This window comes from Opisthocomus hoazin, chromosome 7 (assembly GCF_030867145.1).
Source record: "Opisthocomus hoazin isolate bOpiHoa1 chromosome 7, bOpiHoa1.hap1, whole genome shotgun sequence".
In the NCBI taxonomy this organism is placed as follows: Eukaryota; Metazoa; Chordata; class Aves; order Opisthocomiformes; family Opisthocomidae; genus Opisthocomus; species Opisthocomus hoazin.
This window is the reverse complement of record NC_134420.1, coordinates 29,411,291-29,433,568: the sequence shown is the minus strand read 5'-3', so window position 1 is coordinate 29,433,568 and position 22,278 is coordinate 29,411,291. Positions and strand designations below refer to the sequence as shown.

At 38.9% G+C, this 22,278-nt stretch overlaps 1 protein-coding gene across 26 annotated transcripts in view; it reads left to right on the top strand.

The window, feature by feature from the left end:
* Nucleotides 1-20,059, top strand: part of MADD (MAP kinase activating death domain) — a 79,537-nt gene extending 59,478 nt beyond the window's left edge. For 25 of the 26 annotated variants that reach the window (XM_075425819.1, XM_075425817.1, XM_075425814.1 and 22 more), the window contains 7 exons: nt 736-843; nt 925-1,089; nt 2,380-2,452; nt 4,352-4,458; nt 12,386-12,455; nt 17,295-17,341; nt 19,054-20,059. In XM_075425819.1, the coding sequence (XP_075281934.1) occupies nt 736-843; nt 925-1,089; nt 2,380-2,452; nt 4,352-4,458; nt 12,386-12,455; nt 17,295-17,341; nt 19,054-19,161 (678 nt within the window). In that variant the 3' untranslated portion in view covers nt 19,162-20,059. The remainder of the gene's footprint in view (nt 1-735; nt 844-924; nt 1,090-2,379; nt 2,453-4,351; nt 4,459-12,385; nt 12,456-17,294; nt 17,342-19,053) is intronic. The other variant, XM_075425812.1, reaches the window with a different exon arrangement.
* Nucleotides 20,060-22,278: the final 2,219 nt, after the last annotated feature.

Genomic DNA, 22,278 nt, shown 5'->3' with positions numbered 1-22,278 from the left:
AGTATGTTTACACATGACATTCCAGTACTACGGTTCTACGCAACCCTAATGTTTTCTTAATATCGCTTTTGTGGGTGGGAACCTTTATTCTTACTGTGACTGTAACGAGCGTTTAGTTTTCCATCGGTTTCCAGATCATTATAAGACTTGTAGCAATCAGTTTCTATACAAAAATGTTTCCACTATCAGCTGCCATGCAGAAGAAACCTTGTGTCCTGTAATGCTCATTAAGAATATAGGCTAACACTTAAGTTAATAAAACAAGCCAGCTTTTTAACACAACCGTCATCAGGGTAGATGCAAGCTAGGCCCTTTGAAAGCCAATTTTTCAAAGCATTTTTACATTTGGAACTTAGTTTTATGCACAGAAAGGACACAAAATTGTCTTACAACTAACTGGGAAAAAGCAGACCAATTCACTGCAATGTTACTGGAACCCAGACAGCTCACTGTCCCATACTGAGTATGGTACCAGCATGAATGTTGTATGTGATGATAATTCTCTTAGTCACACTTATTGAGACTAAAGTTGTCACGCTTCTTGAAACTAAACTTACTCTAGTATCTTGTTTAAGCCTTTGTCGAAAATTGCCTCCAATCAGCTGTGTTGAAAATACTTCTTTTTTCTTTCATTTGTTGAAGATGCTTCTAGTGTCACCTAATAGACTTTTTTTCAATAGATCAGGACAAATTGGTTTCAAAGTTTGTTAACGATTGCACTTTTTTTTTCTCTAGAATGGACGGGAACTCCCTGTGAGACCCAGCGGCAGCCGCCACATCAAGAAGCAGACTTTTGTAGTACATGCTGGGACAGACACAACAGGAGACATATTTTTCATGGAGGTAGAGACAAGAATATTAATGCAACTAGTAGCACTCAATGAACAGTATTAGAAATCTTAGGTAATATTTTTGTCCTCCCAGGTATGTGATGATTGCATTGTGCTGAGAAGCAACATTGGAACTGTGTATGAACGTTGGTGGTATGAGAAACTCATCAACATGACTTACTGTCCCAAAACAAAAGTGCTGTGCCTCTGGCGGAGGAATGGTCAGGAGACACAATTGAACAAGTTTTACACAAAGAAGGTACGCATCTTGTTTAATACACACAATACTGAGGGAAAAACTCTGTAGAACAAACAAATCCTTGGTGTGTCATATTCCATGTTTAATCAAAAAATAGCGTTGTCTCTCCAGCACTGGTTACTGAACGGCAATGGCTGTTGAACGGCACTGACATCTGAAGCTGGCATTATGCCTTGTTATTTACCTGAAGACAGTAGTACAGCAGGATGTAATTTAGGAAATTACACGTAGCTTGGGTTTTTGTGGTTAGAAGGAGGAATGCATCAGTATTACTAAATATTGCATTATCTTGCAGGCTTATAATGGCAGTAAAAATATTGTGGTAGATTTATTGGGAAAAAGCTAAATAAAACTATGTCTTAGTAATTGAGTTAATTGTGTAATTTTCAGTGGCAAACCCAAACTGACAAAATAGATAAGAATTTTTCTCCGTGGGCCTGTGTTTGATTTTTATTTCATATATGCCTACATACTCCACTAATATGAAAGCCCTTTTATTCTCCTTATGATTAACTGCAAATGTAAAGAAATAGCTTAAACCTACTAGGAAAACTCCAGTAACTCTTAGAACTCCATTAACTGCTACACAATGACCAGCAAACAAAATGTAAAGGTTCATAAATGCAAGTAATGTATTGAAAGGTTATTATCTTTGAGACATATAAAGGAATTGGATTTCTGCTTCTGAAAATTAATTTTCCTTAGACCAGGTTGTTATAATATGCAGGTGTGAAGACAAAGGGAAGGAGGACAAAAGCAGTGTGCTACAGAAGTTACCCGGAAAACTCATAGTATTTTGGGCTTCAGATAGAAAATTTTCTGAAATTTTACTGTGAGATTATGGTTTAACATTATTTGGTCTTAGAGAAGAGAGCTGGAGGAAGATGACTAGAAGAATATGGCTGAAGGAAATTGATATGAATAACAAAAAGATAGATAATAAGAGCGTGACCAGTAACATTGATTGCTGCAAGCTGAAAGAAAGGGAGGGATTGTGATACTGTTTTGAGGCTTTTTCTACGCTAGTAAACTGAATAAACTTGACTAGATTGCCAAGCCATGAACTCTTCACTAGCTTGTGCTATGAAATGATATCAAATAGTTTCTTTGTCACCTCAAAAAAGAAATACATATGCCACCTAGTAATTAGCTGTGGTTGAACTTCTATAGGCTTTTTGTCGTTATGCACCACATGGGGCTTGTTCTTTTTGTAGAATCTTAGAATCTTGCGTTCTTTTCCCTTAGTAATTTTGAAGAATAACACTGTATTGCTCTTTGTTTATGTGTTAGTGCCGGGAATTATACTACTGTGTAAAAGACAGTATGGAGCGAGCAGCAGCAAGACAGCAAAGCATTAAACCAGGTACAAGATTTTGCTTGTTGGGAACATTGGTTGTTTTAATCTGCAATCAACACATCTTTTTTATTAATAACTTCTTTATATATAATCTCCTTTTGCTTGGAAATCTGAGGGTAGCTTTGTACATCCATGTGTACGTAGCAGACTTGCGTTATCATTAGCTTGCCCCCATATACCTCACTCTAACTACAAACAAAACCGAAACACCTGTATAAAGAAGAGTTACATATAGGGAGCACGAGCTGCCAGTAAAATGGTGACTAAGAAAAGACTATGAAACTTGAGCTGCACTTTCTCGTCGTGGTTGGCTAGCTACTCCTTATATTCCTCATTGAGACACAGAACTATATTGTCCACTTTGTGTTGAGAATGGAGGCTAATAAATACGCGTGTTCATCTTAGTGAATCTACAGTGATGAATCTGCAGCTTTCTGCAGACTTTCAATGCACAAACCTTTTCTGTATTGGAAAGTCTCATACTGGTGCAAGTCAAAAGGTGCAGTTGAACCAATGTCCTTGTATCAGCATAACTTCTCCAGTGTAGACATTCTTAGTGTAACGTCATCATCTGGGACAGGACAGTATAATTATACTGATGAAACTTTTCTTGGCAAACACTCCTTTCTTTTTCCTGTTGACTCAAAATTAGATTTGCAGTTTTGGGAGATTGAGTTCTTAGGAAGGCAATTTGCCTTTTTTTTTTTTTGAGTCCTCAGAGACTAGCAGGTGCTGTATGTACCTGAACAACAAACATGAAGGTGGCTTATTTTACACCTTCATAAGATGGTTGTTTCTCCCTTGCTGGAGTCTGTTTGCACGTTCAGGGTAATGTCACTGTGGTTTCGTGTTTTCAAGTTTAATTTTGTTGCAACTATTTCATTTTTTTTTTTTAAGTGGATGCTAGGACTCTGGGAGTCATGCTTTGAGGTACAAGCCTATTTTAGGTGTATCTTAATGCCAGATCTAAGGGATCTACACTAGATACTAATAACTGGCATCAGTATGACTGAGAAAATGACTTGTGTTTAAATCTAGCATCCTAAGTGTTCAGCTCTCACCTAGGAATTTGAAAGACTATTTTCTTCCTCCTACTGTTAGTCCAATTTAGTCTGAGGAGGGGGAGCAAGGACTGGACTTTCACTGAGGGCAGAGGAGGCAAAAGTGTCTTTGAAAGCTATTTTAAGAATTGAGCAACAATGCAGTATTAAAAATGTGTTTAAAAGCCATTCTCCAGAGTTCAGTGCTTCTCCGCAAATGATATTTTTTTAAAAAATCATTGTAACAAAGCATTTTCTAGCTGAAATGAATATTAAAGAAACGAGGTGAAAATGCCTAGATTGTCATCTGTTAATATCTGTTAAATTGTCATTGTTGTAGCCGTGTTCACTTTTTCATTGTTGAAAGCACAAAATAAGGCCATACAAAATCATCACGCTCACAAATGCAACCCTAGTTTGTACTTGTTTATTGTGTTTGTACTTAAGACTGTGCTGTCTGTGGTGTTATGTAATTGCAGTGTCTTACCATGCAGAAATGAAACATGGCATTTCAAACAAATAAATAAAACCCCATAGGAACTACAATAAATGCAGACTGAGCTGACACCGAAGTCCCTTCATGTAACCAGGGTGATATTTGTTACGATACTTAAAGGTCTAGTGGTTCTCAGAAGGCTGTCATTAGTGAGTGGACTCCACTGAAATGCTGCCTGCTATTGTTAGTGTTGTCCTTTTGCTATGCATATCAAATAGAAATTATGGTTTTATTGTTTCATATTTCCCTTCCAGATATCATGACTTGGCTGACTGCTTTCTCTTCTTTCTCTCTCTCTCTTTTTCTCTGGATATTTTTGTTTGTTTGTTTGTTTGTTTCTTTTTTTTTTCCTTATTTAACACATCACAGGCCCTGAGTTGGGTGGCGAGTTTCCTGTGCAGGATATGAAAACTGGTGAAGGAGGTCTTCTTCAGGTCACACTGGAAGGAATTAACCTGAAATTTATGCACAGTCAGGTATGAGGGAAATCTGTGAGAAGACTGTGAGCATGAAGCTTTTTGCAGCATGCCTGTGTATGTGTTTCCTCTTCTCAGAGTAGCAACAAAGACAAGGGATAGCCTGATGGGGGTAAAAAAGCATATACATATCTCTACACATGAACAAACATATATATACGTATGTAAAAATACACTGGAATTCAGTATCTTCAGGGAAACTGTAATTAACTTAAAAAACCACATTGATACGGGTTTCAGCTTCTTGTTTCTGGTGGGCTAAACTGCGTAAGCACAAAACAAATGGTAGCCAGTATATTAAGAGACCGAAAAAGTGATCAATAGTAATTTAAAGTGCCATAGTGCATCATCACACTGCGAACACATCCTGGTGGCATAAGCAGTCGGCCTTAAAGATACAGTGTTTGAATATTGCAGGCACAGAGGACAACCTTCTGCATCATATTTAATCTGTCTTATTTTAAAATTTCAGAAATCATCTGCAGAATTTAGTATGGAAATAGAATGGGAAAGTGGCTTTTGCTGTAATTCACAAAAATAAGAAAAAATTACTGATTCTTTTTTCCTTCCAAATAGCAGATTTTGTGGGCATAGAGGAAACACAGTTAGAATTGTCATTTCTTCCTTTCTCTGGATGTTGTTTCTGTTGCTTCCTGTGATCCTTGTTTTTTATTTTGCTTTGTGTTTTTTTGTTTTGCATATGATATTAAATGCATGCTATGCTAGAGAGTAGAATTGATTCTTAGGGGAGAGAGGGAGAAAGTGTGTGTGTGTGAGAGAGAGAGAGAGAGAGAGAGAGAAAGAAAAGCTTCTGTCAGTCCTTTGTGGAGTGTTTTTTCCTTTCCTCCTGACTAGACTTTTTCTCCCCACACAAGATTTGTGCTTCTTTGAGGATACGTCAGTGTAGATCCCACTGGAAGTGCACGTGCATCTCAAACACACATGCTCAGAATCTTTAATACTTCTCCCAAAGTCACAGCAGCACCATGTGCCTCTCTGAGTTCGTATGTGCCAGAATAAGGAGTGGAGAGTTGTGAACCTCCTTCAGTTTTCTTCCTGTCTATTACCAGGGTAGAACCTGGACTACAGCTGACCTGTTGTAGTATTTCAGACCTACTCTGCGATGGAACAGTCTACCTGTATGATGTAGTTACAGGTTTTAACTTTTTGTTGGATATGCCAAAATATGAAGAACTGCAAGAGGAACTCATCAGTAGTACGGAATGAATTTTCATAGTTACTGGAAATGGCAGGTCTTAAAGCCTTGGAAAATTAAACCCTGCTCTTGAAGCAACAGTTTGATATCATTATGGATGGGTGTAATAGAAATTACTTTGTTCTAAGGTAAGGACACACCATAGGGAATGTTCTGTTTGCTTCTCCTTTTTCTTCTTCTGCCAGAAGTCAAAAAAGATGTTGAGCTCATACTGCCCACCTCTTGAACAGTCTATGGAGGTGACTCTATTTCATAAACGAACACCCAGGCACATATGCATTTGCAGTGAGAAAAGATATATAAGAAGGTAGCCGCCTCCTCATCATCATTGTTTTAAGTCTAACAGGCATCTTCACAAGACAGAGTCACTCAGTGTTAAGCACATAGTGAGCACACGTGCGTCTGTCCAAAAGAAAAACTCTAAATCTTAGAACATACCTTTGTCCTTAAATTCAAAGCCTTTTTTTTTTCCTGAAAGACTGGAATGACATTCTGAAAGAAACCTTAGGGAAACCTAGGACTGATTGTTATTATAGGACTGTCAGGACCATGACCAGTTGAATTTTGTACCACTGAGTCTTGTGCTACCACCAGCACTCCTAGAATACTAGCTTTATTGTATCCTTCCTCACCGAGAATGGTGTGTTCATTTGCTGTCATGGTGAAAATTACTACATCTTTTCTGAAACACAGTCTGTGCAGGTCAGACCCAGAAAGCATACCAGCTATCTCCCCCACCTGAGAGATTATTCCTCCTCTTCATCACCTTTCCAATGAGGCTATAGCCAGATCAGTTTCCATTACTTAAGATGGATGTTGAAAGAAGTACAGTTCTGGAAAATATACTTCATTTATTCAGTATCTTTAATTCTTGGTCTGTTAGATTTACATTGCTAGCTGGTGAGGGCATTCAGTACCATTTAGTGGACCTAAGACATATCCTTGTTTTCCATCTTAAAGTGTCTAGACAGGTATCAAAAGTCTGCCATTTTAAGGTCTGTGTAGAATGGACAGCTGTCACAGTTATGTAAAAGACTCTTACTAGTTGCACCATAGAAAAAAAAAATCCTCTCCAATTTCATAATCTGTTGAGCTAAAGGATATTTGCATTCTTATTCTAACACTCATCGGCTAGTCTGCTTTCTTAATGAAGGGCCTGCTGTTCTAGATGAATTGTCCTTTCCAATTTTCATATAAGTTATATTAACTGCTCCCTAAGGCAGTTGATTTCAGAATATATATATGAGCATGATTAAAACCAGAATCCTACAGCCGTTTCTCTATGTTGAAAACAGCTTTTTCTGTTTCTGTTGAGTGTGGATGGGGGATACTGAGCAATCAACAAATGCCTGCACAACTTCATCAGGCACAGATCTCTCTTCATCTTCCTTTCCTTATTCCATATACAGGCCCTTTTCTTTGCCTTCTTTCTAAGTACTCTTTTCAGCAATGCAACTTACTAAAAGAAGGGATTTCTGTTGCTCTGCTTGTTTGGATGTCATAGAAATAATTCGTTTAGAACATGGGGAGAGGGGGTTCCACTTCTTTAAAAAAAATAAAAATAAAAATTAATGGAGTCTATTCTGTCCTACCTGAGCAGGCTGAACATGCTGCTTCAGTGTTAGAACGGTGCTTGCTTTGATGAAACTGTTTTTGAAAGCTCTTGATTTGCAGTGTGTATACTTTCTTACCACCTTATGAGTTCCTCAGGAAATGTCTTAGATGCATGGTGGGCCAGCCTGTTATTGACACGTGATAGTTGTCCTTAGTGTTCACAAATTGTCTGACCATGCCAGCAGCACACGTGAGTTTAAGAAGAAAAAATCTTCAAGTCTGTCTGTGCCTAGCACGTGAGAGGAGGTCCTGTGGAATAGGGGGAATCAAATGTACCCGTGGCACTGGCAGATTATTCTGAGTTTACATCTACAAATTATAATATTGGGCCACAGTAACTCTGTCCCCATTATGAATTCATCTGTGTCAAAATTAGATGGAAATTTAATAAAATGCAGCAGGCACATGCCCATCTACAGTAGGATCCACACTGAATGCTCTGTCTTGAAGAACCACAGTTTCCCTAGGGTAAGTAACACTTATTTCCTTTATGTTTGTTTTCTGATTGAGTGAGAGGAGAGCATCTCTGTCCCTTAAACAATATAACAAGAAATTGCCCATCAAGTCATATGTCTTCTGAAAATTGAAAACTTACTGTAATTGTGGCAAACTCAATAAATTCTCATCTCGCTCATAACTCTTGTGGAAATCACAGAATCACAGAATAGTAGGGGTTGGAAGGGACCTCTGTGGGTCATCTAGTCCAACCCCCAATGAAATGCAGCACTCCTTAACACTATACTCAGATCATGAGCACCTGGGGCAGTCAAGTCTTTTATACAGCTTTACTGTTACCAGATAAAACAACCAATGTTTTGCCTGAGCCTTTCTATTGACTTTCTGAATTTTGTACTTCAGACTACTAGTAAAACTTTTCACAGAATGTATTACAGAAAAAGGAAAATAAGTGCAATAAAGTTCTGTTATTGACTTATTTACTCTGTAACTATTCCTCAAAAAATAAAACGTTTTTGACCAACTAAACTGATACAAAACATGGGTGAAACCAGGCAAACAAAAAAAATGGAATTAAGTCTCTGTTCCCCGAGTACTTAAATGTAAGCAGAAAGCAAGCTTCAGATTATATGAGCCTTCTACAGGCAGCAGAAAGTAGCCTCACAGTCACAGGCCCTGGTTCTCAGGGGGGACTTCAGCCACCCTGACATCTGCTGGGAAGATAGGAAGACCACACAGCCAGGCACACGTAGTCCAGGAGGTTCCTGCAGAGTGTCGATGACAACTTTCTGATGCAAGTGGGGGAGGAGCCAACGAGGAGAGGCATGCTGCTGCACCTTGTACTGACAAACAAAGAGGGACTTGTTGAGGATGTGAAGGTTGGGGGCAGCCTCAGCTGCAGTGACCATGAAATGGTGGAATTCGGGATCCTGTGTGGAAGAAGCAGGGTGATAAGTAGGATCAAAACCTTGGACATCAGGAGAGCTAACTTTGGCCTTGTCAAGGACCTGCTTGGAGGAATCCCATGGGTCAGGGCTCTAGAAGATATGGGGGTCCAAGAGAGCTGGTTGCTGTTTAAACATCACTTCCTCCACGCTCAGGAGCGGTGCATCCTCCTGAGCAAGAAATCTAGCAAAGGAGGCAGGAGACCCACATGGATGAGCAAGGAAGAGAAAGGTCTATGGAATGTGGAAAGAGGGACAGGCCACTTGGGAGGAACACAGGAATGTTGTCAGAGCATGCAGGGATGCAACAAGGAAGCCTAAGGCCCACCTGGAATTAAATCTGGCAAGGGATGTCAAAGACAACAAGAAGGGCTTCTTCAAGTACCTCAGCAGCAAAAGGAAGACTAGGGAAAATGTGGGGCCACTGCTGAATGAGGTGGGTGTCCTGGTGATGGAGGATGTAGAGAAGGCAGAGTTACTGAATGCCTTCTTTGCTTCAGGCTTCAGTGCTAAGGCTGACCCTCAGTAATCCCAGGCCGTGGAGGTAAGAGCGGAAGCCTGCAGAAAGGATGACCCTCCCTTGGTCGAGGAGGACTGTGTGAGAAATCAATTAAGCAATCTGGACACCTACAAATCCATGGCCCCGATGGAATGCACCCACGAGTGCTGAGGGAGCTGGCGGATGTCATTGCTGAGCCACTCTCCGTCATCTTTGAAAGCTCCTCGAGGACAGGAGAGGTGCCTGAGGACTGGAGAAAAGCCAGTGTCACTCCAGTCTTCAAAAAGGAGGACCCAGGGAGCTACAGGCTGGTCCGCCTCACCTCCATCCCGGGAAAAGTGATGGAGCAGCTCATTCTGGAGATCATCATCAAGCAAGTGGAGGAAAAGAAGGTTATCAGGAGTAGTCAACATGGATTCACCAAGGGGAAATCATGCTTGACCAATCTGATAGCTTTCTACAATGGCATGACTGGCTAGGTGGATGAGGGGAGAGCAGTGGATGTTGTCTACCTTGACTTCAGCAAGGCTTTCGACACAGTCTCCCATGATATCCTCCTAGGGAAGCTGAGGAAGTGTGGGCTGGATGAGTGGTCAGTGAGGTGGATTGAGACCTGGCTGAATGGCAGAACTCAGAGGGTTGTCATCAGCGGCACTGAGTCTAGCTGGAGGCCTGTAACTAGTGGTGTCCCCCAAGGGTCAGTACTGGGCCCAGTCTTGTTCAACTTCTTCATCAGTGACTTGGATGAAGGGACAGAGTGGGAGGTGTGGTGGATACACTGGCAGGTTATGCTGCCATTCAGCGAGACCTGGACAGGCTGGAGAGTTGGGCGCAGAGGAACCTGATGAAGTTCAACAAGGACAAGTGCAGGGTCCTGCACCTGGGAAGGAACAACCCCATGCACCAGTACAGGCTTGGGGTGGACCTGCTGCAGAGCAGCTCTGTGGAGAGGGACCTGGGTGTACTGGTGGATGACCAGTTGACCATGAGCCAGCAGTGTGCCCTTGTTGCCAATAAGGCCAATGGGATCCTGGGGTGCATTAGGAAGAGTGCAGCCAGCAGGTTGAGGGAGGTTCTCCTTCCCCTCTACTCTGCGCTAGCAAGGCCCCATCTGGAGTACTGCATCCAGTTCTGGGCTCCCCAGTTCCAGAAAGATGAGGAACTACTGGAGAGAGTCCAGTGGAGGGCTACAAGGATGATGAGGGGACTGGAGCATCTCTCCTATGAGGAAAGGCTGAGGGAGCTGGGCTTGTTTACCCTGAAGGAGAGAAGGCTGAGAGGGGACTTTCTAAATGCCTATGAATATCTCAAGGGTGGGTGTCAGGAGGATGGGGCCAGACTCTTTTCAGTGGTGCCCAGAGACAGGACAAGGGGCAATGGGCACAAACTGAAGCACAGGAAGTTCCGTCTGAACATGAGGAAGAACTTCTTCCCTCTGAGGGTGACGGAGCACTGGAACAGGTTGCCCAGAGGGGCTGTGGAGTCTCCTTCTCTGGAGATATTGAAGACCCGCCTGGACAAGGTCCTGTGCAGCCTGCTGTAGGTGACCTTGCTTTGGCAGGGGGGTTGGACCAGGTGACCCACAGAGGTCCCTTCCAACCCCTACCATTCTGTGATTTTCCGATTAAGTAAGCTGAAGTTTAGTTTTTTACATTGAGAAAAAAATATCCTGTCTCTGTCTGTTAATTCTTTGCTAATATAAATAATTTAAAACCTCTTTGACCTGAAAATCAACCTGACTTCTCTCAGATGTATGGTGCATTTACTGATCTCTATTGATATAGATAAGCCTGTTTCTTAAAAAAACCACAGTGATTTCTGATGTTGACTTCCTTTGCCTTTCTTGGGTAGCATAGCATCTGTGATCATATGGGTGTTGCTAGTATCGGATTCAAAAGGATTGCAGAGATTTCCTTTCCCTTCTTTCCAAGACAATGAAGTTTCTCTAGTAACATTTTTTTAAAAAAGGTCCTGAGATCATGGTGTCATAAGTGTGTAGGCACTGGAAGTATCAATCCAGACTATTGTAACATAATCTTGCAAGGGTCTCTCTAAGGTATTTGACATAGACTTACTCTGAATGTTAGGGCAATGTTACTCTCAGTGTTTCTCTTGCCTTGAAAAAGCACATATATTAGAAACAGGAATGTGGAATTGATTCCTTACAGCACTTTCTATGTATTCTTATGTCTGTGTACTGACTCTGACTCTTGGAGATGTGCATATAAGAAGGGACTGGTTTGTATCTTGAAATAGACTGGATATTGAACAAAATCCTTATGCTCAGAGAACTTGTTTATTCATGCGATCTTAGCATCTTGGTTCTGGACTGAAAAACCTAGTCATGTAATTCAACTGTTTTGTCTGTTGGGGTTCAAATACGTAAAACATGAGTTTGAAGCAGGTCTGTTTTCTAAGTGACTGCTCAGCTGGCAGCAGCCATATGCAGAGTAAGCAAACGATAGAGAAGGGTCCAAACTCTCCCGTCCTGCTTAAAGCAGAAAACTGGTACTGATTGTTAAAGGAGACATTTGCAAGAGTAAGTATGCAGATTATATATCATAAACTATAGTAAAATCTTAAATGGCAAGGCTCTCAGGGAGAAGGAAGATTAGTGGTTCCTCTTGGATTAAACTTGACTATTAGATAGGTTAGGAGGATCAGTGTTAGGGTGGGAAGTATAGTGCCCCTTACCTGCCCTCTGTGCTGGAGGAGGATGCATGGAGGGGCGGAAACTAACTGGGATGGATCAGAGGTTACAAATCGTGCCAAATTTGGGAGCCAGTGTTTTTCTCGTCCCCCTCTTCTGTTGTATTTCAGGTGTGTTGGTATTCTTTTTGCAGTAACACATTTGAGTGCCTGAAGGGGTAGCAATGTTGGATATGTCAGTTACTAACTCCTTCGTTTCTCTTCCATGCTTTCTCCTCCTGCAAGGAGCGGAAGGTACTTCATCTTCTGCTGTCTTCGCTTCTTAGCACTTTTAAGTTATTTGTTGATTTCTAGCATTGTGGCAAGTTTGTCTTTTGAATATTTATTTCAACCTTTATTTATATATTAAACTGTAAATGAACTGGTAGTGTATGCTACAATACTCCAGGTTGTATCTGCTGTGATGATGTTTTTGTTTAATTTTGGTTTTTAGGTTCAAAAAAACCAAACCTGACTAATTTTATGTTACTTTTCCTCCTCTTTTTGTAGGTTTTCATAGAGCTGAATCACATTAAAAAGTGCAATACTGTGCGAGGAGTCTTTGTCCTGGAGGAATTTGGTAATTACATTATTTTGATATTAGGTCTGTACTCACATGGCAGTAACTCAAATTTCCAGTCTTCAGATTCAGAGTTGCATTGCAGTTTCAGAGCTGGGAGAGAAATGTAGCTTGCACATGAGAAGTTGCCTGAGATGGGTGAATTAACATAAAAATTAACATATAAATTTTTATCATATTAAGATTTGTGGCCTAGGTGCTTTTTGTTAATAGACAAGGTATTCTGAGTCTTCTGAAGCAAACAAAACAACAGTTAAACTTGGATGTGTGTAGAAATTTTCTTTGGTATGTTTCTTTTTCATCTGAGAAACTACATTTTTAAGCAGGATTTATAGCTGATCTTCCTCAACATACTATGCTTTTATTACAAAGAATTGCTGTTAATTGCAAAGCTTCCTCTTTGCTCTATGTTTAATTTAATTTTTGTTGCATGGAGCAGAAGATGTTTTGTCAGGTTGCATTTTATTTATCCCTTGGCTTTGACTGGTAAAGAGTGGAAAAGTTAAGGTTAAGGAGAATAAAGAATTTGTGCTATTTTGGTCAGTTATTGCTATTATATATAATCTGCTTACAGTCTAGTTTGGGCAAAATTCTAGGTTAGTATTCAATGTTGGTGTCGGTCACACTATACTTAACTAATGTCTGAAAAAAATGAGTGACTTCAGATGCAGCTTTCCAGAAGAGTGATCCACATATTTCTCTTGAAAAAGTCCCCAAACCTGTATTGGTTTATTCTTCCACCCATCTGTGAGACATTTGTCTAGGTCTTAAGTGTATGTATGAGACATTTAAAAAGAAGATAAAATTTACAGCATTCTTTCCATAGTAGATCAGCATCCATACTTTCGCCCTTAATCAAAATCTAAATCAGCAGCTCCATTTACCAAGACTGTCATTGTTCTTTGGTGCTGTGAATAGACTGTCCTGGCTGAGGGATCCTATCTTAGAATATAAAAGACAGTTAATATGAGATTGCTGAAATTAATGTCTTTGTCCATAATATTGTGTTGTCTTCTTTTGGTGATACAAAGTTCTAAGGTATTCAAATGATAAAGCCTTTCTGACTATTGCAGTTTGGTTGTTGTTTGCCATAAATTAATCTCCCAGAAGTCTGGGACTTAAATTTGTGAACAATCTTTTCCCATTTTCTGAAAATGTTCATGGTTCAAATGATCAGATTAGTGTATTTAAACCCTGAAAAATTTCTAATAGTTTAGATGATCAGAAGTTGTCTGCATATTCCTTTGATACCATGTTTTCACCCTGATGAGCATGACTGATTTTACTACTTACAGAAATTGCTTAAGGCTGTAAAAGATTTATTGTTGAGTTTTAAAAAGATGAGAGTTCAGAAGCCATAAAATTAGCTTAAAGAATGGCTTCAGCTTCTGAATTCTTTAAGTTAAATTACTTGGATCAGAAATAAATTTTGGGTCATTCTTTGAGAGGTTTTAACTCTTTTAATAGTTTCTTTATATTGCACAAGAAGAAACACAGTGTTTGACTTAGTTATTTCCAGTCAGCTTCTACTGATGATTCTGTAGTACAGTGTTTAGCCCCTAAATAATGACTATAATAACTGTAAGAAAAATAACTTATTTTTTTACAGAAAATTTTGTAATCAGGAGCCTATTGCAAAAACTAGAATAGTGATATGGAACTTATGAAAGGGTAACTTTAAGAAGTAATTAAAAATAAACTGTGAGTTAGATACTACAAGCAAAACCTGAGAAATTAAACCGATTAGATTAAATATACCCTTCTCCCAAAACAGAAGTCACAGACAAGAACCAATTTAAATGTACCAAATGAGATTTACAATTTGCCCATCCAGCTAATAAAGAAGAAAGGAAGAAAGATGTTGCAGGGGAGCTAACCTTTCTTCTTGTGCAGAGATGAGAGACTACCTCAGAGCTTCTCTTTTAAATTGTTATAAAGATGAGAAGGTATGCTAATCTGTCCTATTCAAGAGAAATTGTGTTAATTTTTTAATAGTAAACTAACAGCATTAACCAAAAGCTTGCGTGGACTTTTTAAGAATGAAGTTATTTAGCTGTGTTAAGCATTGTGAACCTTGCAATTGGATTCATTATACTAGGAATATACTGAAGTACTGTCTCCTCTTAGAAAGGCTGAGACCGGTAAGCATGCATACTCCAGTCTGATGGGAAATACTTCAGTGCAAGATTTGTTTATTTGATTTTGCCAAGCGTTAGTGCTCCAAGTTTAGTGATATAGCAGCAGGAAATTAAAGGTCTGTTTGTGTTAATGCTGGGTTTAGATGGCAGCATGAGTGTTGGAATTGTGATTTCAGAGCAGGATGCAAGCAGAAGTTCAGGAATTGTTGCCCACAAATGGAAGTGGAGGTTTAAGTCAGTGAGGAAATGTAGGGCTCTTCCCTCTGGAATTTGAGTTACTGCTGTGTACTTGTGCTTTACTTTCTTGTGGCCCCTTCACCGCCGCTGCTATGAAAACCTTCATTCTCCAGCAGGTAAAGTGATGTCCCATAAACTCATTCTATGATAGCGCCATATTTTCATTCACAGGACCAAAGGCTGCAGGATGGTGCTTAATAATTTACTCCCTTCATCTACTTAGTTCAACAGCATCAGTAATAACTTCTAATGTTAGAAGAAAAGTTCTTCTGCTAATCTCTTAATTTGAGTCTTGGGTCGTCTTCTTTTTTTTTTCCTTCTTTTTTTTCTTTCTATTCTGCAGCAGTAGTGCTTTGACTTCTCTGAGTGTAAATCTGAGCCCACTCTTTTTACTCTTCCTAACTCGGTCCTCTTGGGAGAATTTTCCCCATTGGAAGGACTGTGAATGAGTACATTACTTAAAGACAAGGCAGTTTACTGACTGTGAAGTGGGGAGACAGTACCTAGGTGCTCTCCTGTTCCCTCTCTTCCTTTTCTCAGTTATGACACAGGACTTTACAGCTTCCCTTCTCTCCTTCCCTTGTGGCACAAGGTCCTTACAGCTTTCCCTTCCTGCTTTTTGAAGAGTATATGAACAGTTGTATGTTATCCAGTGGGCAGTGAGAGTTACACAGCTGTAAAAGTCCTACCCTATTTGGCTGTGCACCAGCCTCACTCCCACCTTTATGCCCTGGTGACTTGGAGTTAAGTTGGAACATCTGGTGCCAACGGGTAAGGTAGCTTGGATGTGCACCTCCTTATCTCCCCAAGTCTAGTCACTGCTGTCACTGAGGCAGTGCAGCCTGGGTGTGCACTTCCCCTGTTTCTCAGTCCTTAATGTAACCGCCAACTCCAAGAAAAGAGAGAATTGAATTTAAAAAAATATTACATTACTTTTTACAATTATATTCTGTACTTTTCACTAGATTTTTTTCAAGAATGACAATATCACAGCATACGAGAATTAGTTAGGCACTGGTTTATATTTAGAGTACTTTCTCAAACCCAGTCTGCACTGCCTACTTTTGGCCCCTTAGAGTGTGATCCGCCTCCTTCTCCAGCGTTTAGCTGTGTCATATCTTAGTTAAAAAGATGACATCTGCATGGATAGGTTTTGTTGTGGACTTTTCCTAGTTATTCATACTGAACTCATCTGCCTCTGTTTCTTTTCTTGTCACTAGTACTATGTGTAATAAAACATTTACCCTTTATGAACCTGGTATGATTTGGTTTTGCATAATTTCTGTATTGCTGCTTCTAAATTTTTTTGTTGTGACATAGAAATTCCATGGCAAATTTCAGCTATTCTGGAAGGGAAGTATTCAAAGCTGGTCTTGGTATTCCACTGATCTTAACATTTTAAATTTGCCATTTGTGTGTTCTTAGTGTGGTCTTTGTTCTCTCCTGGTGATTTCCCATGGTATCTGTTCACAACAGTATTTGTAGACTGAGTGTGGGTCAAAGGCACAGTTCAGATGCAATGCACACTAATGGGATGGTTACAACTTGCTTTTTTGTGCATTCCACAATGAGAACTAAAGGCAAATTTTCTTTAGCTATATTACGCCTGTTTCCTTTCTGTTAGTTTGAGGCAGTGCAAGGGAGCAAGATTAAATTTTCTGGATAATAGATTTTGGGGTTTTTTTCCATCAGTGCCCTAATCCTCTTTATATATAAAATCTTCTAGAAATCAACAAGCCTGGTATTTTAAGAATATGTGTAACTGAAAGCAGTATTTTATTTTAAGGCAACTTGTTCAAAAGCAATGAATGTTTTGACGTACAACTCGAGTGAGTATGTCAAGTAAATACCATCACACATATCCTAGACAGGAGAAAGAATGTCTTGAGAAACTCTTGAAGTAGAACTGGGAAACAGTCTTCCAGCTTAGAAAATTTTCTCCCTCAACTTCTTTTTTTACTACAGAGTGTCCAACAGTTCTTTTGAGATCTGTTTTTCAGCAGAGAAGGATTCAAACATCTAAAGGATAAAATCTTTGGGAATTGCGTACTGACACATTCCTATGGAATTGTTGGTTTATGTTTTATTGTAGTAGACATTAGGCGTATTTTGTCATTAAGCACATTTTGTCATTAATTTTGCTGTCTAGGAGGAATAAGTAGTAACAAAAAAGCCAGAGTCTCTAAGAACCATTAAATATCTACTATGGTTTTCCAAACAGAGGCAGTGAAATATTTTTGCCAGCCTGAGTAATTTATTATGACATTACCAGTATCTTCAAGGACATACTTCATGTAAATGAAGGAAGATTATCTAGAAATGAGGGATAGTGAGGAGCCCTGTACCTGCACCTGCTGTCTGTGTGCATCCCTTCCCCTTCCTATGGGAACATTATGCTATTTATTTCCCCTTTTCCTCTCGTTTTTTGAACTTTTTGTTTTGTCTCTTGCCCGTCCGGTTTTAGTTCCTGAAACTAAAGAAGTGGTGAGCCACAAGTACAAGACGCCAATGGTGAGTCAACTGTGATGCCTTCTGGTAGTTCTTTAGAGGATTTATCTTTACATTTTCATGTGGCGAAAAGAATTACATTGAGATGGCAGGATTTGCAATGCTAATGCTGCAGTGAAACACCAGCTGCTCTTTTATGATAGTTTTCCTTAAGGGAAGACAACAAAACTTGGTGATTGTTGTTCCTATGAAAGTAGAGGAACTCAGTGCAGAAAGCATGGTCTCTTTTGTTAAGATAGATAAAGATGCAGGGTAGCTGGTTTGGCATGAACTTTAGCACAATAAAAGCTAGTGGAACTGTAAATTTAAGACAGTGGAGAATGCAATCGTTAATCCACAAAACAGATGGAAAGGGAGACAAGTTCCTGGGCATAAAATGATTGCTAACTGAGTTTATGAAAAATTCCCATGTCCTCATGAAAGTGAGCAGTGAAATGCAAGAGAACAGTGTAAGTATTGATTCCTGCCATATAGGTGAGTTATTGCTGTGGTTTAGTGCTCACATTTTACAACATTTTTTGAACACCAGCAGTTGATAATGATACTTAGCATGTTTACATATAATAGTTCAATGATCAGGCTTATATGCACTTATGAGGAAGAAACAGAAGCCAGTGATTGTCATCAGAACTGAAATTTCTTATTTTATGTCTGAAGTGTGGCATGTACGTTTGGTGACTGCGTGGAAACTCACAGTCCTTCAACAGGAGAGAGTGACAAATCACTTCAAGCTAGAAATGTTTTGGAAACAAAATCCTTACAGTATATGTAATTTAAGAAGCAGATAGCTATATTTTTTAATAAGTTTAATGAAAATTAATTATATTTTACGTGTTTTAGCTTGTACTGTAATACAGCAAAACACGTTGTTATGCTTATTACTTTTACAAAGATTATACACGTCAGTTTACAGGACAAGAACTGTTAAGAACACCAGAACAGCCAGTATTAGAACTAGGATATAAACTAAGTCTTACCTTCACTGAATTGTGCTGCCAGTCGCACTCTAAAAGATGAATTTCTGTTAAATAATAGCACACTTTATCAGTTAAAAGCAATAATTGTAAATCTTGCTAATGCTATCTGAAACCCTCTGCTTTAAGGTAGTGACATTCTTCATATGAAACATGCAATGTTGGGTTGTGGTTTTTTTTATTTAAAAAGAAAAAAACAAAACACAACAAGCTTGTATTATCCATGGATTCACTAGCATTGGTTAAAAATTACAAGGATTACCAGTCCTTCTACTTTTGAGCATAAAAAGATAGTTGTGAATAAAGAAGAATCCCATGAGAATCTCATGAGTCAAGGTACAGTATTGGATGTTTAGTTTTAGTCTTTTTAGTTAGCACTTTCAACCCCTCCCAGAAAATTTCTTGTAACTTCATACAACAGACCAAAAGCAAATATGTAGGATGTTTTTTCTAAAGTCAGCTCTCCAACTTTCTAGCTTAGCATACTGTTCCTAAAAATTATTACAATCATACCATCAAGCAACTAATGTTTTTATCCCAAGGGAGGTTTTTTTATTTGTTACAATGCTTTTCTTCTCTATCCATCTCAGTTATAAGGTAGTATGGGTCACTTTTCTCTGATTTTGTCTGTAGCCAGACAGTTGTCCCATGAAGGAAGACATGCAGCAAAATGCAAAATGTGGATTTTGTAAAACACTGTATGATCTGAATTTCATTATCTCCTTTTCTAAATTCTTGTAGGCTCATGAGATATGCTACTCCGTGCTGTGTCTCTTCTCTTATGTGGCTGCCATTCGTGGAAAAGAGGCAGAAAACAAAAGCAAACCACCTCGACCGGTTTCCAGTTGATCACGATACTGGGAAATACCTACCCTTTGGCACATTGACATGCAGTACTCCCATTTTTATTGCAGTTACTGGAGCTCACTTTACTGTCTTCTATGAGAACTTGATTGTTCATGTATGGCCCCGCAAGTCCTTCCCCATAGAAAAACCTAAGACTTCACTGCTCAGTCTCCTTCCGAATTAATCCTTAATGGAGTTTTTATATGAGCTGTTAATCAGACAGTTCTGAGCATCAGCATCCAGCTGGGAGTGACCTACTTTGGCCCTTCCTTTGGAATTTGTTTTTTCTTAAGATGACTAACAGTTTGAGTTCAGTTGGTTTTTTGTTTCTAGTGGAACTTGTTACAGATCAGTCACTTTACAGCTGCAGGCTGCTGCTTCAGATTCTCTGGTATGTGCACAGCGGAAGCAGTCTGGTCCTGCACATTGTTTAAATGTAGTGTTTCTATTGTTTTCCTTCTATGGTGGTCATTTTTACCCACCAACATGGAGTTTTTGTCACATGGTTCTTCAGACTCTTTTGGTAGAGATGAACAATTTAGCTACCGTAGTCTTAAAATATCAGGTGACAACTGAAGTTTGGCTATTAAATTGGTCCATCTGTGGAGATGACTACTTCTCAAGTGGGAAAAGAAGTGGAGAGGGAAAATTTGAAGGCAGTATATTGTGAAAAACCCTGACACCTTGTGGATTGTGTGGATTTTCAAATGGGATTTTAGGTAACGTTTATAGATAACCCAGCAGTAGAGTTAACAGATGCATATAAGCACTACCTAAAGCAGTTAATCACGGGGATTAGAAAATGAATAAGGAAAAAAAAAACAACCCCACCCTTGGAAGCATTACTGGCAGAAGCTCATAGCAGACCCATGTCTTTTTGGGTCTGTAACTATACAGAAAATATTTCTATAGCAATCTGAAGAACATGTTCAGAAGCCCAAAGGATGATGCTGTCACCAAATTTTTTAAGCTATTGCTTTTTTTCAATCTGTATCTATGTATCAAGGAATCTTGCAAATACTGTGTTAATGTATAATAAGACTCCAGCAGTTACAACTATCCCATCATGTTCCTTATTTTAAGTAGGCTGAATATGAATGTTTTTTGCATCCTGTTTTTGTTCTTGAACTGTCCTGCACTTGTCTGGAAAGCTCTTAGGATGCTGGAAGGAGAGACTGTCTAGAGAAAATAATGTTACATGTAAAATATCTGGAAAAAATGTTCTGATGCAAACTGATGTATTGTATGTTTTGACATAGAATTCTGAGTAAACGTACCCAGAAATAACCCTGTTTTGGCTTGGTCAGGGTATTTATCATTTTGAATGGAATACACTAGTAATGGGTGAGGAAATGATGTAAATATTATAGTACCACATCTATTTATAAAAACTGTACAGCTGTCTGAATGTGAAAATAAAATGTCATTCAACCAGCAACTGGGTTTTGTCCTCCTCTGCTTTTCTATTCATGCAACTTACTCTGAAATTAACATAATTATATACATCATACACATATATGAAATAATGAAAAAGAGAAGACTATAAATGGAAATTCTACATTTCTTTCCACATAAGCAGTTGAAAGTAGTTTTGGGGTTTCTTTCTTCTATCATAGCATCTATGTAATTTGTCTTTAAAAAAAAAAAAGTGTCTGAAAAAGATGAATGGGGAAAACAGACACATCTGAAATACTGATTTTTTTTTTTCCCCACACATGCAGACAGAAGCAACGTTTAAAGGATTTTTCATCCTTTCCCAATATAAAGGCAAAACTGAAATTGGCAAACCCTGAAATTAGCATGTTTTGTATTTCTTTTCTTTTCTTTCGTCTTCTAAGACTGTAAATTTTTTTGTAGCAATATCTGAATTTTCAGCAATTGTAGTATTCTTGATACTACTATATTACAAGTACAGTTCAGACTGCAATCACTTTGCTCTACAATAGATGTTCCATTTACTGCAATACGGGGTCCTACTTAGACAATATTAATTTTAAAATTGTAAATATTATGTTAGCAGGCCTATTAACATATTTAAACCAGTTAACTTAAAATTATAAGGGAAAGGTTAGCATTTAAAATAATTAAATGCACAGCATCACTTACTATATACAGCTCCTTTTATTTTTTTCCCTGTAGAAGCTGTGTTTTTGCAAGTGTGTTTTTCTATGACTTATAAACTGGTGAGAAACTTCAGTCCATAATAAAACTTTTAAAGGGCCTGATAATAAAAATAGCCCTCTGTCCCTTTTGATAGTTGGGGGTTTTTTAATTATTTTTAAAGAACAGGCGTGGCTAAATAGTTCTAGTGCCTGCTGTTCAGTGGCAAGGAAGAATCAGTAACAACCTCAGCAAGTGGCCCAACACTGGGCTTCTGCTCTTTAGGTGCAAGCAACTGACTTGGCTTCAAAATTGAATACATTTTTGAAATGTACAAAATCTTTCTTGTACTTGATGATGGTGACTTGGCAGGTATTCTGCTAACTGTGGGAATGCAGCATATTCATCTGAGACAAAGGCATGCCATGCAGTGTTACCACTACTAAATACACAGTGCTGTTCTCTGGCTACCAAATGCAGATCTGGAGGTTGGATTTAAAATTGGTATAAAAGCATATAAAAGAAGACTTTTGCAATGCAGTCTTCCATCCTTTCCATCTTCACTTCTTCCCTCCTAAGCACTGAGAGGTACATAAGCCTATAATTACAGTGATTTGTATGTGTTTTGTCACGTCCCACTTATTTTGAGCTTTAGGTAAGAATTCCTCAGCAGCAGTAAGAATGCAGAGGCTTCTAAACCTTCCAGAACCAAATGGAAGACTGAGAATAATTGGTAATAATAAATATTGCTAGAAGATTCTTAGAACAAAATGAATAATCCTTCCGGTTTTACCACTAGGTGGAGCCTGTGTCTTAGTGTTTAAGTATTTCAAGACAAGCTTTTTGTTTTAACACTTGTGATATTTCCAAGGCACTTACACAAATGTGACAAAGATTCATAAACTTGCCTTACCTAAAGGTATCTGCTTATTCTGAACAAGTTTCTTTCTCTGCTACAATTCCTTGCTTGTGGAAGTTGGTTTTCAAAATGACCATTAAGTGTTCTCCGCAAACACTGGG